Source organism: Geotrypetes seraphini, chromosome 1, assembly GCF_902459505.1.
Source record: "Geotrypetes seraphini chromosome 1, aGeoSer1.1, whole genome shotgun sequence".
NCBI lineage: Eukaryota > Metazoa > Chordata > Amphibia > Gymnophiona > Dermophiidae > Geotrypetes > Geotrypetes seraphini.
In genome coordinates this window covers 405,607,766-405,624,931 of record NC_047084.1, presented here as the reverse complement: position 1 = coordinate 405,624,931, position 17,166 = coordinate 405,607,766, and the positions used below count along the sequence as shown (strand labels likewise).

The 17,166-nt window shown below is 43.3% G+C and overlaps 1 protein-coding gene across 3 annotated transcripts in view; it reads right to left on the bottom strand.

Annotated features, from left to right (window-relative positions):
• ELP1 (elongator complex protein 1) overlaps positions 1-17,166 on the bottom strand; it is an 882,162-nt gene that overhangs the window by 261,502 nt on the left and 603,494 nt on the right. For all 3 annotated transcript variants that reach the window (XM_033918172.1, XM_033918151.1, XM_033918160.1), the window contains exon 30: positions 12,719-12,779. In XM_033918172.1, coding sequence (XP_033774063.1) covers positions 12,719-12,779 — 61 coding nt within the window. The remainder of the gene's footprint in view (positions 1-12,718; positions 12,780-17,166) is intronic.

The window sequence follows — 17,166 nt, the reverse complement described above, 5'->3', positions numbered from 1 at the left end:
CGGGGGATCACGGGAGAGCCAGTTGGTGAGGATGGCTTTTTTTCCCATCAAAAGGGCTCTGGATATAAATGCTGACATTCCCCTGGGTTTGGGCGAGGCTATATTATAAAATCCAAATAATGCCCTCGTTTGCGGAAGCCATCGCCTTCCCCAAAGCGATGTGGTATATAAGCCAAGATGTCTCCAAAACTGTTGGATTGCGGGGCAGGCCCAAAACATGTGACTCAAAGATGCGTGAGCCTGATTGCATTTCGGGCAAGAATGCGACGCAGTAATCCCCATCCGGGCTGCACGTTCCGGTGGAATGTAAAGTCGAAGAACAATTTTCAATTGCATTTCCCAGTGAGTAATATTGGGTGACACCTTCTGAATGTTCTTCAGGACCCGTTGTAACTGTTGAGCAGTCAACTGGCAATGCAAGTCCTCAGCCCACGCTGTCGCTAATATATCCAGATTCGTACTTGGTTGGCAATCCCGGATCTCCACAATATGAAATTGTAGAGGAATCCTCTGTTGGGCTGAAAGGCTGAAGAGTTCCGAAAGCGCCTCCCTGCAGACTTCAGTAAGTGCAGCCACTGGGAGGGACTGAACATAGTGACGGATCTGGTAATAAGCGAAGAGATCATTAGCCTGTAGGTCAAAAGTTCGTTGCAGCTCGGCAAATGTGACCAGGCTCCCCTCCTCCGAAAACAGGTGAAAAAGATATTGTAGACCTTGTGCTTGCCACCTAAGAAAGGTGGCATTTTGCATGCCCGGCTGGAAAGCTCAATTGCCCTGTATAGGCAAATATAAAGACACCCTAGAAGACAATTTGGCTGTTTTACAGACCCATCTCCATGTTCTTCTGGCCGGCATAAAAATGGGGTAGTGAGACACTAAAGGACGCATCCTCGGATCCGCCACATGTAGGAAATAGCTCACATGGAACGGAGCCAGCAAAGATAACTCCAGTGGTGTAGTAGAAAAATCAGATGTTCCTCTAAACCAATCATTAATATGTCTCATCTGACAAGCCATAGCATACCAACGTATATTTAATAAACCATAGCCCCCCCTATCCCTGGGCAGACACATCCGTAGCAAGGGCATACGTGGTCGCTTACTACCCCATAGAAAACGCTGTAGCTCTTTCGTTAAATGAATGTTATGGGCATGGGACAGCAGCAGAAGTAAAACCTGAAAGCGATATAACCATTTGGGAAAGAGCACCATATTAAAAAGGGCTACCCGGCCCGCCACCGATAAGGGAAAAATGGACCAATTCTGTAGATGTTGTGAGGTGTCTTGAAGCAATGGAGTGATATTGCTGGTGTACAGGGTCATAAGGTCTCGGAGGATCTGTACCCCCAAATAGCAAATTGAAGTCTGAGCCCACGTAAATGGGAAGTGACCGCTCCATGTCTGTTGTAGTGTTATGGGGCTAGCTAGGGCCATAGATTTCTGGTAGTTCAAAGTAAATCCCGAATAAAATCTGAATTCATCAAGCGCTTGCAATAAATATCGAACAGAGTGAGCGGGGTCAGTTAGCAAAAATAATAGGTCATCTGCAAAGGCCAACACTTTGAGTGAATGAGTCCCAAAGTCCACACCCACTATGTCGGGGTCCTGAGACACTGTGCGAAGAAAGGGTTCGAGGTACAATAGAAATAAGAGGGGTGACAGCCCTGTCGAGTTCCCCTCTCAATAGGTATTGGGTCAGTAATAATGTCATTGACAAGTAGTCTTGCTGTTGGAGTGGAATATAAAGTGCGTAATGCCGAGGCGAACCAGCCAGATATCCCCATACAATTTAACACTTCAAAGAGGTAAGTCCAATTGACCTGGTCGAACGCCTGTGCCGCATCCAAACTGAGTAGAAGCATAGGAGTGTGATAGAATTGTGTGTGCGCTAAGGCTATCAATGCTTTACGTACATTGTGTATTGCTTGTCTACCCTGTACAAAGCCGACTTGTGTGGATGCAATCACAAAGGGGAGAAGGGTCGCTAATCTATCAGCTAAGATTTTGGACAGAATTTTGATGTCTACATTCAGCAAAGAAATTGGGCGATAGGACTCGGGAGCAGAACTGTCTTTGCCAGGCTTCAATATCAACGTGATTAAAGCCTCATTCGCTTCTCCAGGGAAATGTTCATCCTGGATTACCTGGGAGTAATAGTCCCTTAAAAAAGGACTAAGCTGCCCTGAGAGCAGTTTATAAAATTCTGCCGTAAAGCCATCCGGCACTGGAGCCGAAAAATTTCGTTGATTGTGGATAGCTTTATGTAGTTCTTTAGGGGTGATGGGTGCATTAAGAAATCTAACATCCGAGCAGCTGTAAACCGGTATCTGTGAAATAGTCCTTAATAAGGGGTTCAGCTCCCGAGTCCCGGCGCCCATATATCTTCCTGAAGTGGGACTGAAAAATTTGTGCTATGTGTTCACTAGTGTGGTGAAATTGGCCCATACTATCCCTCAATCCCAAAACATAACGGTGACCCCGCACCTGGGAAGTCAAGCGGGCTAATAACTTCCCTGCCCAATTTCCATAGCGATGGTAGCGAAATTTTTGATACAAGAGCATTTTCACTGTGCGCCCATGTATATAGGAGTTGAGGGTCGTTTCCACGGAAGCTAAGTGTTCCCTAGCGTGGTGGGTCGGGAACAGGGTATACTGACGCTTAGCGCTTGCTAGTTCTTTTTCCAACCGCAGTATTCCCCGGGACAAACGGCGATTACGCACTATTACATAAGCTATACAATCTCCTCTGAGCACCACCTTAGCTGTGCTCCAAAACAGTGTCAGATCATTGCTATGCTGACCATTAAAGCCTAGGAATTCACCCCATTTAGTCGTTAGGTATGTTTTGAAATGGTCATCAGAAAATAGATAACTAGTGAAGCACCAACGTACAGGTCCGCGTAAACCGAAGCCCACATTCACATCTAGCCAGATCATCGCGTGATCTGAAATCACCGCCGGGCCTATTACCGCTGCATCCACATTTAGAAATGCTCTGCACGTGGTAAAGATTAATCTATCCTAGATTGTGTGTTATGTGCTCTGGAGCGGTGTGTGTAATCCCGTTCAGTGGTATGGAGAATTCTCCACGGGTCCACCAGATCTAAAGTGGCGCAAAGATAGGGCAGGTCTCTGGTATGAGATATACTCGCACCAGGTCCCGGCTGAGAACGATCACAAGTCGGGTCAAACACCTGATTGAAATCCCCTGCAATGTATACCGGATCAGTAGCCCGCCCAAGAAGCATGGCAGTTAGACCCTCAAAGAAGGAATGGTCATAGGTATTAGGTGCATATACATTCATCAAGTAAAAGGAATATGTGCCTACTGACAACTGCAGCAAGAGGTAGCGGCCCTGTGGGTCCGAGGCTACTACTTTCGCAGTGTAAGGCAATGTCTTACTAATCAGTATCGCCACCCCTGCCCGCTTATGAGTTGAAGATGCTGCATGCACTGCGGCTACCCAGGACCTCCTCAATTTCTGATGTTCCAAGTCTGTAAGTCGGGTTTCTTGCAGACAGGCTATGTCGACCTTATGTCGTTTGAGCTGTGTTAAAATTTTTGTTCGTTTTATGGGAGAGGTAATGCCCGAAACATTCCAGGATACTATTCTCAAAGTGTTAGCCAGCAGGTATAAAAGGGGGGGGGGGTGGCTTTTATCTTAATGCTGTGTGTTCTCTATACTCTAATCCAAGGGCTTCTTTGCTGGTCAATGGGACACGTACAGATTCTTTTCCCATTCTTTGGGGTACTCGACAGGGTTGTCCCCTTTCACCCTTACTTTTTCTTCTTTCCTTGGAACCTTTGCTTTGTACTCTTCATGGGTTTGATGAGGTACAGGGCCTTCGAGTCGCTGGGGTAGAGTTAAAGACCTTGGCTTTTGCAGACGACATGTTTTTGATTCTCACTAGGCCTGAAGACTCTTTACAGACGGCATTGGACCTCATTTCTGAATTTGGCTTTTATTCTTGACTATCCCTTAATTTGGATAAGTCCGTCGCAATGCCCTCCTCTCCCGAATTGCGTACATCATGGAAGGGTGTATTTCCCTTACGCTGGGCAGACTCCTTGTTGAAATACTTAGGGGTACTTATCCCACTCGACTTATCTAGTCTGTACCATTTGAATGTGGAACCGTTGTTCCTTGCACTTCAGAATAAATTGCAGCTTTGGGGAACTCTCCCTTTTTCACTTTTGGGAAGGGTTCATCTCTATAATATGCTTATTGTCCTGTGTTGGCTCTTTGTCTTTCAGGTCCTTCTCCTTTACTTGACTTCTCAGGATGAGCACCGCCTGGAACGCTTGGTTCAACGGTTTCTCTGGGCTGGCAAACGCCCTCGTCTGCCTTATAAATTGGCAGCGGCTCTGTGGTATAAGGGTGGCCTGGGTTTGTTAAACCTTCGTTATCTTATTATTGGTTGCGGCATGTGCCATATTAATGATTTCTTCAGGGGTACTTCTGTTTTTACTAATATCTCTTTGGAACTTTCATGTTTTCGAACTACTCATTTTAGTGCCTACTTTCACTCTGTTCCATCTATGTGTGAAGGCCATGAATGTCCAAAAGTATAAGCCCTATGCTTCACACCCAGTAGCCACAGCTGGACCTGTTTTATACCCAGATCTAAAGCCATATCAGAAACAGGCCCCAGCCACAAATCAAGATCCTCGCTACGTATATGCAGATACCCACAGGCAAGCTTATGACATTTTAAAATCTAATGGGGAGAATATGGCCTACTGGGACCAGACATGGGTAAAGCAGCTCATCACAGAACAAAATCATAAAAAGGAAGGTCTTTCTCCAGAAAAGGAAAAGACTATAGCTGCAGTCTAACATTGACACATAAGAACAGCCCTTCAGCCCCACCTTCAGAGACAGAGTCTAATGAAGCCTAGGATGAGGGGTCTAGCCTGGACCGAATGCCTGCTCAGTGGATTCCTCTCTGTAAGCTCCAGTGGGTCACAGGGGGCAGACCTTCGATGTGAGCACTAGTAGACACTGGTGCTGCCATAACACTCACTAGCTCCTTCTAGGATCCCACCCCATAGGGCCAATAAATCTGTCCACATTTGCAGGAGACACCAAGATTGGATACCAATATGGAAAGGTGAAGTTTAACATAGAAAATGATACTTTTCAGACCACAGTAATATAGTGCGCTGACACATCTATTGATGTGATAAATAGGATCTGATTTCCTACACAGGAACAATATGGTGGTGGACCTATGTAATCAGATACTATGGAAGTGTCCTCACCATGAGTGGCAACCTCAGATTGACCCCTATTACAAATCAAAATGGCAGAAAATAGCAGGGGTAATGCCAGAAACAGAACAGGGCAGGTAGAATGCACTTTTCCCAGATCTCTGGACAAGTGCCACTGTCTGTGGGAAAATAGTGTCTTCTGTGAAAGTTAAGGGAGAATTTGTGCCACCCCAGAAACAGTATCCCTATCCTAAGAAAGCTAACCCTGCACGCAAGGGTATTATCGCTGATATCATGAAGCAAGGGGTAGTTAGGGAAACTGTCTCCTTTCAATTCACCAATATGGCCCATAAAGAAGGCTGATGGTTTAAACTGGTGCTTCACAGTGGACTACAAAAGAATAAGCAAGGGTACACAAACAGTAGCTCCCATTGTTGCCTCTGTACTGGACATTTTAAGTTCTATTACCCCAGAAAGCAAGTGGTTCTCTGTAATAGACTTAGCAAGCTGCATTTTTTGCCATATAACTTCACCAAGATAGATTTTCCTACACATTCCAGGATAAGCAATATACTTTTACCTGCCTTTCTCAAGGGTTTCATAATTCTCCCACTCTGTGCCATCTCCATGTTACCCAGATGCTAGACAGGTTAGAGATGTATGATAGAACACATGTCCATTCATATGTAGATGACATTATGATTGTGGGTGTCACCAGGGAGGAAGTTCAGAGTCATACAGAAAAGGTCCTGGCATTAATACAGGAACCAAGATTTAAGGTAAATCTAGCTAAAGCTCAATTGGTACAGTAATCAGTCTAATATCTAGGGACCATAGTTGGGACAAATGGGAGACAAGCTGATACCTGTAAGGTAAGTGCCTAGCTGGAGGCACGGGCTCTCCAAGATATCCACTCATTACGAGTTCTGTTAGAGGGATTTAATTTCCTCCATTCATACATTTACCAGTATGCAAATATTGCCAGCCCCTTGTACAAGCTCTTAAAAAAGAAAACTCAGTGGGAATGGACTGAAGAGCATGACAAAGCTATTGAATGGCAAGCGTTTTATTGAAATAATCTGAAAGGAGAATTTTCTTTAAATGTCTCAGCAGGAATGCATCATGTGGCCCAGTTGATGCTGAAAGGATGTCAGTCTGCCTACCCCTTGCGGTCTGTTGCCGTGGTATCAGAAGTAATGCTCTTTTTTGTTGTTTGAGTTGAGCCCTTTTTTTTTTGAAGCAGCGCAGGTGCGTGAAACAAGGCTCTTGTAGAAAGGGTTTATTATATTTTCTACCATTGGCCCGGAGTGCGACCCGTGAAAGTGGAGGAGTGTTTGGGGTGGGGCCGAAGTGAATGTGGGCCCTGGTCCATTTGTGCCACAGCAGTATCTGGAGGCTTCAATAGCTGGAATAACTTTTCTGAGCTACGCTGAAAGTGTGCGAAAGAGAACCCAGTGGATTATATCAAGTGCAGCAGTGGATTGAGGTCTTGAACTGGTAAAACGTGGATACTGCAGGACATGTGGATAAGTCTCTCCAAAGGGAAGCCTCTACCGTTCCCAGCTAAGTTCTTGGCTTTTTTTGCATTTTTTGTTTTGTATTTATTTTGTGTGTGTGTGTGTTACCACACGTTAGGCACTCTTTTGTTTTGTAGCTCTGCATTTTATTATCTCTGTGCCTGGGTGCAGCTCAGGTTTTTCTCAGATTTCTGAGGTTTTTTTTACTGTAACTCCACCTGGTGTAGACGAAGTATCCTGCCTTTCTTTCAGAGGCTCGTTTTGATAAAGATTTGCAAAGGCTAGTAGCTCATGAAAACACAGCGCCTTTGTTAAAATTTTGTCAGGTGTTTATCAATACTTTTAGCAGTGAATTTTTGGGTGACAAAATCACCTTATTGATAGTTTTATGCATTACTGGTTGCCATGAAAGTTGGTTTTGAAGACCAGGCTGGGTCTGCTCTCTCTTCTAGTGGATTCTGTTGTTATCTAACAGAGGAGTTTGTCTCCATTTCTGTTTGTGCCTTAATGTAATCCGCTTAGGTTTTAAGTGGAATAGAAATTTTAAAATAAACTTGGAGACAGTATAAACAGCATGAGACAGTAGGCAGGTGCAGGAAGGACAGGGCAGGAGTCTAGAATGACTCACTTATCTAATGGAAAAGAGAGTATCAAGGTGAGGACAATCTCTTTTCCCAGTGCAATAGGTGAGTCATTCTAGACAAGTGGGATGTACAAAAGCAGTCCCAAACATTTACAGTGGGCTGACTGTGCTGACCCTCAAAATTGAGGACCCAAAGGCAGATACCCATCTTGCAGCCAATTAGAAGAATGAGCAAACACAAACAGATGGACAGAGAGGCAAAACTCATTTGCGACCTCTAGATAATGCAGAACACTGCAGACATCCAACGTCCTCAAATGTGGTCCTGTTTCTTAGAACCAGGAGGCTGAAAAACAGGCAACTACCCTTCCTGATTAACATGGAATGTTGGCACTACCTGTGGCAGAAATGAGGGAATAATGCAGAGAGAGATCCCAGTCTACGAGGTCTTCAGGAAAGGCTCTGTTCAAGACAGAGCCTGAACTCTGAGACACGTCTCGCTGAGGAAATGGTGACCAGAAAAACTGCCCTTAGCATCAGGTCCAAGAGGGAAGCGTCTTTCAGTGGCTCAAATGGAGCCTTGGTGAGGCCAGACAGAACCACAGTAAGCTCCCAAGAAAGGAACGAAGGCTTGATCGGTGGCGTAAGGCAAAGAGCACCTTTACAGAAATCTGGCCTTGTCAGGGTGAGATGCAAATAAAGAACTATGGTCCCAGGCCCTGAAACAAGAGAGCCTAATGACTTGGACCTGAAGGGAAGCCAAGTTAAGGCCCTTACAAGGCCCGCTTGAAGAAAGGCTAGCACTACTGAAACCGGAGCAGGTTCCACACTTTCCTGGTCACACCAAAGTTGGAAAGTCTTCCACGCCTTAGCATAGGTAGACACAGTAGTCGACTTCTTAGATTTCAGAAGAGTAGAAAGATCTACTTCCTTTGCGCTCTGACACTTTGCACTCAATAGACATGCTGGAAGAGCCTGCAAATGAAGGCCACGACCCATGTGAAGACGCAGACCAGTCTGGAGTAGAAAGTTGTGCGGGGACAGAAATCAAACCCACCCCAGTCCGTACTTGCTAGGAGTCAAACCCGTCCCCACTGGAATCAAATCCGTCCCCGCCCATCACCGCTGGAATCAAATCCGTCCCCGCCCATCCCTATAAACTTCAGAAGTAGTTATTTTATTTAATTATGCTACTGAATTAAAGACTCTGGTAGAGACCCATTTACTAATAAGCACAAATTAGAACTATTAATTGGGAAGAATACATACTTTGTAAACGGGTTTCTACCAGAGCCTCTAATGTAAATATAAAATAACTACTTAGCTGATGAGGATCCCCAAGCTATGTCAGCTGAAGACTTCCTCTGAAGATGGCCGGGGCTCTCTTTTGCCAAGCTTAGCAGGCAGCAGTAGCGTCCCCGAGTCACAGATGTTAGCACCTCAGTGGCTCATGGATGCTGCCAGCGACTGCTGCGCTTGGTGGAGGGGAGTTCTGGCCATCTCTAGAGGTCCTTTGCTGGTGGTGTTTGGGGATCACTACCAGCCACAGCAAGGGTCAGCAAGTACTTCAACACTGTAGAAATAAAACAGTTTAGCTAATGGACTTATCCCGAAGGAATGGAAAGAGTCAGTTATTCGACCAATTATTAAACACTACTGACCTATAGCAAATATTCCCTTCTTTGCTAAAATTGTAGAAAAGATAGTTTTTAATCACATAACAGATGTAGTGTATCTAGATTTTCAGAAAGCTTTTGACAAAGTTCCTCATGAGAGGCTCTTGAGAAAATTAAAATGTCATGGGATAGGAGGCAATGTTCACTTGTGGAATAGGAACTGGTTATCAGATAGAAAACAGAGTAGGGTTAAATAGCCATTTTTTTTTCAATGGAGTAGGGTAAATTGTGGCGTGTCACAGGGATCTGTACTGGGACCAATGCTCTTTAATGTATTTATAAATGATCTGGAAACTGAATGGCAAGTGAAGTGATTAAATCTGCAGATGACACTAAACTGTTCAAAGTTATTAAAACACATGCGGACTGTGAAAACTTGCAGGAAAACTTTACGAAATTGGAAGACTGGGTGTCCAAATGGCAGATGAAATTTAATGTGGACAAATGTAAAGCGAGCAAAACAAAAAAATTGACCCAAAGATTCCACAGAGAAAAAAGTCCAAGAGAAACCAAAGAAACACTGTGGAGAGACGATGTTGCTGAAATGGACTTTATTAAAAATGTATAAATATGTAGCAATCCACATAAACACCTTATGGACCGCTGGGAACACTGGACCCAACATGGTCCGTGTTTCAACAAATGAGTCTTCCTCAGTGGTCCCTGCTAGTCCTAGGGTGAAAAATACGTGGAAAGGCTTGTGGACCGGCAAACTACTAAGACTGAAATTTTAAAAAACGTTTCTGCCCTGTCTCCTTGAGCTCCCACAAACCATCTGATTCCATCCGCACAAGCCTTAGTTATGATTTTATATTGAACATATTTTATAAATCCCCCCCCCAAAAAAAACAAAAAACAATATTCTGTACAATTGTCATTTTATAAATACAAATAATACAGAGCAAGGATCAACAAAACCCCTGTCTCTCCTCCCCTTCACATATATCCCCTCTACTATCAAGAAAACTGAAGATGTCAAATTATTATAGAATGCTATAGAGAAATATCATGCTAACAGAATACCGCAGTAACACATGACAAGAATAGTGTTAGGAGAGTGCAACTAGGGCAACTGTCCCCTGGTCAGAGAGAGCCCTAAGCAAGCTGGAAGCTAATGGAGCACTGCCTGGAATTTGCAATCCCCAGTTATGTCTAACACCAGCTCTAGCAGGATATATATTTCAAATCTGATATATTCTAATCACAAAATCTAAATAAAATTATTTTTTTCTACCTTTTGTTGCCTCTGGTTTATGCTTTCATCTTCTTTTCACTCCCTTCCTTACAGCATCTGCCCTCTGTCTCTTCAATCCAGCATCTGCCCCTTCCATCCACTATCTGCCCTCTCCCCCTTCCATACGATATCTGCCTTCTTTCTATGCCCCTCTCCCCTTTTCATCCAGCCTGTGCCCCATCTCTCTTTTTTACAGGATTCATTCCAGCTTCACTGCTCTCTTCATTTTTATCTCTCCTACACCAGATCATCTTTGTCCCTCTCTCATTTCTCTGCTGCCCCCTTTCCAGCATCAATCTCTCTCTACTTCCTCATTCCTCTATCTCTCCCCCTTTCTCTCATCTGATCTCTCCATTCCACCCTGGCCCCTTTCCCTCCTCTAATCTTCCTGCCAGCTGTTTCCTTCTTTTCTTCCTTCTCCCCTCCCTCCTCCCCTATCCAACAATAACTCTCTTCCCTTCCCTTTCCCTCCTCCCCTCTAAGCAGCATCTCTCCTTCCTCCGTCTAGGTCTAATAGCAGCTTTCCCTTTATCCAGCAGCTTCCTAGCCTCCAACAGTGGCTTCCTCCTCTTCCTTCTGCTCCCCTCCCAGCAGCTCTCAGTACTTGCCTGCAGCAGTGATTCACTTCGGTAGCCTTGGGTCCTTTGATGGGTAGTGCCACCTCTGAGGAAAGAAGAAATTGCATCATCAGAGGCGGCCCATGACTAAGCAAAAGCCTCAAGGCTGCTGTAATGAATCATTGTGCTGGCAAGTACAGAGAGCTGCTGGGAAGGGAGAAAGCCACTGTCTGAGGCTCCCCATGATCTTGATGGCCCTGCACGAAGTTTCAGCACATCAATCTCACCGGCCCTGAGCAGACCGGAAGGAATTTTCTGTGGACCGGCGGTTGAAAAACACTGGGCTAAACAATCCAAAAGTTACTTTTGGATTGTTTAGCCCAGTGTTTTTCAACCGCCGGTCCACAGAAAATTCCTTCCGGTCTGCTCAGGGGAAGACTTCCCGGGGAAGTCTTCTGCACCATCCAGTCCTAGTCTGATCTCAATACCTTCTCTCAAAGCAAATGCTTACAGCACACCATCCCATGCTAGTACGATTCTGACACCACCTCTCCAAAGCAGATGCTCACAGTATGCTTTAAATAACCCAAATCATAGTTACCAGAAGCTATGGTCCACCTTGAGGGTTAGTGCCAAGAAAAACATCTGGCTGTCATTGTAGACAATATGCTGAAACCTTCCATCCAATGTGTGGTGGTGGCCAAAAACGCAAATAGATGCTAAGAATTATTAGAAAAGGTATGGTAAACAAGAATGTTATAATTTATTTATTTTAGTATTTATAAACCACTTATAGCCTAAGTGGTTTACATTCAGGTACAAGTATTTTTCCTTATCTGTCCTGGTGGGCTCACACTATCTAATGTACCTGGGGCAATGGGGGATTAAGTGACTATGGGGGATTAAGTGACTTGCCCAGGGTCACAAGGAGCAGCATGAGATCTGAACCCACAATCTCAGGGTACGAGGCTGTAGTTCCAACCACTGTGCCAAACATTCCCTTAATGCTTCTGTATTGCTCCATGGTATGACCTCATCTTGAGTACTGGTCGCCGTATCTCAAAAAAGATGTAGCAGAATTAGAAAAAGTTCAAAGAAGAGTGATCAAGATGATAAAGAAGAGGGACTCCTCTTGTATAAGAAGAAGCTACAGAGAGTAAGGCTCTTCAGCCTATAAAAGAGATGGCTGAGGGGAGATATGATTGAAGTCTACAATATCCTGAGTGATGTAGAATGGGATCAATTTTTTACTCCATTAAAAATTACAAAGAGTAGGGGAACACTTGAAGTTACAGGGAAATACTTTCAAAACCAAAAGAAGGAAATATTTTTTCACTCAGAGAATAGTTACGCTCTGGAACACATTTCCAGAGTACGTGGTAAGAGCAATTAACGTAACTGGTTTTAAAAAAGATCTGGACAAGTTTCTTGAAGAATAATCCATAGTCTCCTATTGAGACAGACATAGGGGAAACCACTGCTTGCATTGGGATTTGTAGTTTGGAATGATGCTACTATTTGGGATTTTGCCAGGTATTTGTGACCTGGACTGGCCACTTTGGAAATGGGATACTGGGCTAGAAGGACCACTGGTCTGACCCAATATGGCTATTCTTCAAGTTTATTATTAGGTTTTTATATACCGCCTATTAAGATTATCTAAGCGGTTTTCACAATCAGGTACTCAAACATTTTCTCTATCTGTCCCGGTGGGCTCACAATCTATCTATCTAGTCTTATGTTCTTAAGAAGTTTCCACATTAGTAGGGGAAATGCCCAAATCTAAGACCTTCTGGCCTTGTTAGGAAAAAGTTGGTACTTCTATCTCCTCAATGTATCTAACTTGCTGAAACTCTAAAGTCAATGAACAAGAATGAAAGATGGCTGGAGGCTGGCAACTGTTTTCAACTGCCTAACAATATAATCGTGCAATACTCACCTTCTAGAATGGAAGGTCCTAGGTTTGTTTCCAAAATGTCCAGCCTATTGTATTTGTAGATCTATCAAGAAAATGTAACATAATTTTAGTTTATTTTATACTATCTTTATAAAAGTTTCTAAAGAAAGATTAGTTTCTTGCCTCAATTTTCTTTTTTGTAAATGTGCCAAGTAGTCCTGAATGCTAGGGTTTTGCATCTGAACCTTCAACTTGTTTGCATAATGATATCACTCATCTCTCAAATCCGCCTCCTTCCCAGGAGGCTTGCTCCTGTCCCCTCAGTTTGTACAAAAGCAATCAAGAACCATTGTAACAGAAGACATCACTGGAAAGAGGGCAACGGGAGGACTCCCCAACGTTATACTTCTGTTCTGCTCTAAAACAAGTATAACATTATCAAAAGTTTACAACTCTGAGTAACTGACACCAACATTCATGGAGCTCACAGCTATTCGCATGTCCTGCTAAGAAGCAGAAACTCAGACTTGATATTCTTTTTTTTTCTTTTCTTTCAGCTTAGCTGAGGCAGAGAAATTCTTCACAAATATAGATAACCACAGGAAACCATCCCCATGTCATTCTTTAAGGAGAGAGGGAAGAATCAGAGTATGAATGGGCACAACCACTGACCCTCAAAAGCCTTGCATTAAAGAATGCAGGTGTAGAAGGACTGAGGTTGAGATAGACACTAAAGAATGACACGAGAGTGTTTCCCGCAGTTATCTGCGGGATGATGATGAATTCTGTCACCATGTCATTCTCGGCCAAAACCAGACATAGCCCACCCACAGTGCGGGGCTTCAGGACTACTACACACATCTACAAGAAAGAACATTATCGAGGTAAGAACCTAATCCTTCTTTCTAGTGCAATGTGTCTAGAAGTCCTAAATGCAAGGGACATACTAGTAATCCCCTGAGTCTAGGGCGAGACTACTGAGCCTGCCTTTAATGCTGAGGACCAAAAAGGGGTGTCCTTCCTGGCTGCCACGTCTACTCTATAGAACCTGATAAAGGTATGAAGAGTAGACCATTTCGCTGCTTTATAAATCTTACCGGGGAAAACCGCTTGAGCCTTTGTCCATGAGGTAACCACTCCTCTGGTGGAGTATGCCTTCAACGCGATCGACAATTGCTTACTACAGCTCACATACAGGGAGGAAACTGTTATTTTAATTCTTCTGGAAATTGAGGTCTTGGACATGGCTGGTTAGAACAAAAAGGTGATCAGAGACTTGAAACTCATTAGAAACTTCGAGGTAGCGAAGAAGCACTCTCCTGACATCTAGCAAATGCAAAATTTTGTCCTTTTCCTTTGCCCCTTTAGGCTGAAAGGTGGGCAAACAGACTTTGTGATTGATATGGGATACTACTTTCATTAGAAAGTACAGAACCATGTGCAAGGAAAGCTCTGCTTCCATAATCTTATTTAATGGTTCCATGCAAGAGAGAGCTTGTAACTCAAACTCATCTCGCCAATGTAATCGCTACCAAGAACACTGTCTTGACCATCAGATCTAAGAGGGAAGCCTCCTGTACGGGCTCATATGGAACCCTACTGAGACTTTGCAAAACCGTATTAAGATTCCAGGATGGGTGATGGTAGATGCACTGGAGGGCGCAACCTGAGAGCCCCTTTAAAGAATCTTGCCACATCTGGGTGAGAGGCCAGAGACTCTTTCCCCCTGAGCTCAGAAACATGAAAAAGCCTGCTAAATGCAATTTCAGGATCTGACTGACAAGCTCTTAAGTTCCTCTTGCAAAAGTTTTAGGACTACCAAGATCAGGCCTTGGCAAAGGCCTCTACCGTCGAGGGCTTCTTGGTTCTAATCAGAGCAGAAACTACCACCTCCGAGTATCCCTTCCTTACTAGGGAAGTCCGCTCAGCAGCCTGCCATAAGCCCAAAGTATTTTGGTTCTAGGCGGTTTACAAAAAATAATAACTAGTCATACAGTGAAGAATACAATTTAAAAGGAAAATACAATTCTAAGCAATGTACAATAAACAGAAACTGATCCTACAGTGGAGAATATGATTTAAAAGAATGATTCTGAACGGTTCACAGCAAATAAGAACCGATCGTACAGTAAAAATGCAATTTAAAAGGTGATACATTATATAAAAGAAGCATGGAATTTTAGAGAGAGAAAACCAGTTAGGATACAAATTTTTCAAATAGTTGGGTCTTCAATAATTTTCTAAAATCAAGATAAAAAGATTCTAACAAACCAAACCAACCATTAAATTTAGCAGCTTGAAAAGAGAGAGTTCTCTCCAGAAAACTTTTGTAACAACATAATTTAACAGAAGGAAATGTAAATAAACGAACTCTGCGTGTGACCTTATTTGGGTGGTTCAGAGAAAAATGGGAAACAAGGTATCTAGGTGACAAGCCAAAAATTGATTTGTAACAGATACAAGCAAACTTAAACATAACTCTGGCCTCAATCGGCAGCCAGTGAAGTTTCAAATAATATGGTGTAATATGCTCCCATTTTTTCAATCCAAAGATCAATCAAACTGTGGTATTTTGAACCACTCTCAATTTTCTTAAAATTTTCTTGAAAGCACCCAAATAGATAACATTACAATAATCAAGAATACTTAAAACGGATGACTGCACTAACAAATGGAATGAACCTTCATCAAAGTATTTTTTAATAGTGCGAAGTTTCCAGAGCACAGCAAAGCATTTCTTCAATAATAGATCAGTATGATGTTCTAAAGTGAGATGTTTATCTAAAGTCACTCCCAATATTTTTATAGACTGTTCTATAGTATAGTCGAGACCATTCAAGTGTATCGATGTTTCTTTAATCTTATCATTGGGGGTTGCAAGAAATAATTTAGTTTTTTCTGGATTTAGTTTCAATTTAAAAGCAATCATTCAACATTCAATCTGATTCATGATGGTCGCTAAGAAATTTGTGATCTCGACTGTTAGACAAGTTAACGGTATAATTATTGTAATGTCATCCGCATAAATGTAAAATTTAAGATTTCAATTATACAAAAGATTTCCCAGTGAAGCTAAATAGATATTAAACAAAGTGGGGGATAAAGGCGAACCTTGTGGAACCCCACATTGGTTTTCCCAACAATAAGAAAAAGTTTCGTCCTTAAACACCTGGTATGATCTGTTACCCAAATAACCTCGAAACCAGTTTAAGACCTTTTCCGAGATACCAATGGATTCCAAGCAGTCAATAAGAACAGTATGATCCACCAGATCAAAAGTACTGCTCAAATCTAACTGCAAAATCAAAGCACTTGTACCATGATTGAACAACAAAGGGAGCGCTAAATGAGGACAAAGCAAACATAAGAACATAAGAAACGCCTTCACCGGATCAGACCTAGGTCCATCTAGTCCAGCGATCCGCATACACGGAGGCCCAGTTAGGTGCTCCCTGTTGGAGACCCGGATTTCCCATATCCCTCGATATGATCTGCAAGAAGGTGTGCATCCAACTTGCGCTTGAAACCCTGAACACTAGTCTCTGCCACAAGCTCCTCTGGGAGAGCATTCCAAGCACTCACCACTCGCTGTGTGAAACAGAACTTCCTGACATTTGTCCTGAACCTGCTGCCACACAGTTTCAGGCTATGACCTCTTGTCCGTGTCACATCTGAAAATGTCAGTAATGCTTCTTCCTGGTCTATTATGTCAAATCCTTTTAATATTTTAAAAGTCTCTATCAAATCCCCTCTCAATCTTCTCTTTTCGAGGGTGAACAGTCCAAGTTTTCTGAGGCGTTCTTGGTAGCTCAAATTCTCCATACCTTTGACTAGTTTAGTGGCTCGCCTCTGCACCCTCTCCAGCAGAGTTATATCCTTCTTGATATAACTCTGCTGGAGAGGGTGCAGAGGCAAGCCACTAAACTAAACTTGAAGTGTTGGACACTTAGAATACTGTGTCCAACACTGGTCTCCATATGGAGACCAGTGTTGGACACAGTATTCTAAGTGTGGTCTGACCATCGCTCTGTAAAGTGGCATTATGACGTCCTCCGACCTACTCGTGATCCCCTTTTTAATCATGCCCAACATCCTGTTTGCTTTCTTTGCTGCCGCCGCGCATTGAACCGATGGTTTTAGGGTTCTGTCTATCAGGACCCCCAAGTCCCTTTCTTGTTCGCATTTGGCTAATGTCACACCCAATATTCTATATTCATGTTCTTTGTTTTTCTTTCCCAGATGCATCACCTTGCATTTGTCTATATTGAAATTCATTTGCCACTTTATCGCCCATTTTTCCAGCTGGTTCAGATCCTTCTGAAGATCCTCGCAGTCCCTTGGAGAGCCAACCCCCCGACATAATTTTGTGTCATCTGCAAACTTGATTTACATGTCGTTTCCTCTTCAAGGTCATTTATAAAAATATTGAACAAGATGGGTCCAAGAACCGAGCCCTGGGGCACGCCGCTAGTCACCTTCTCCCAATCCGA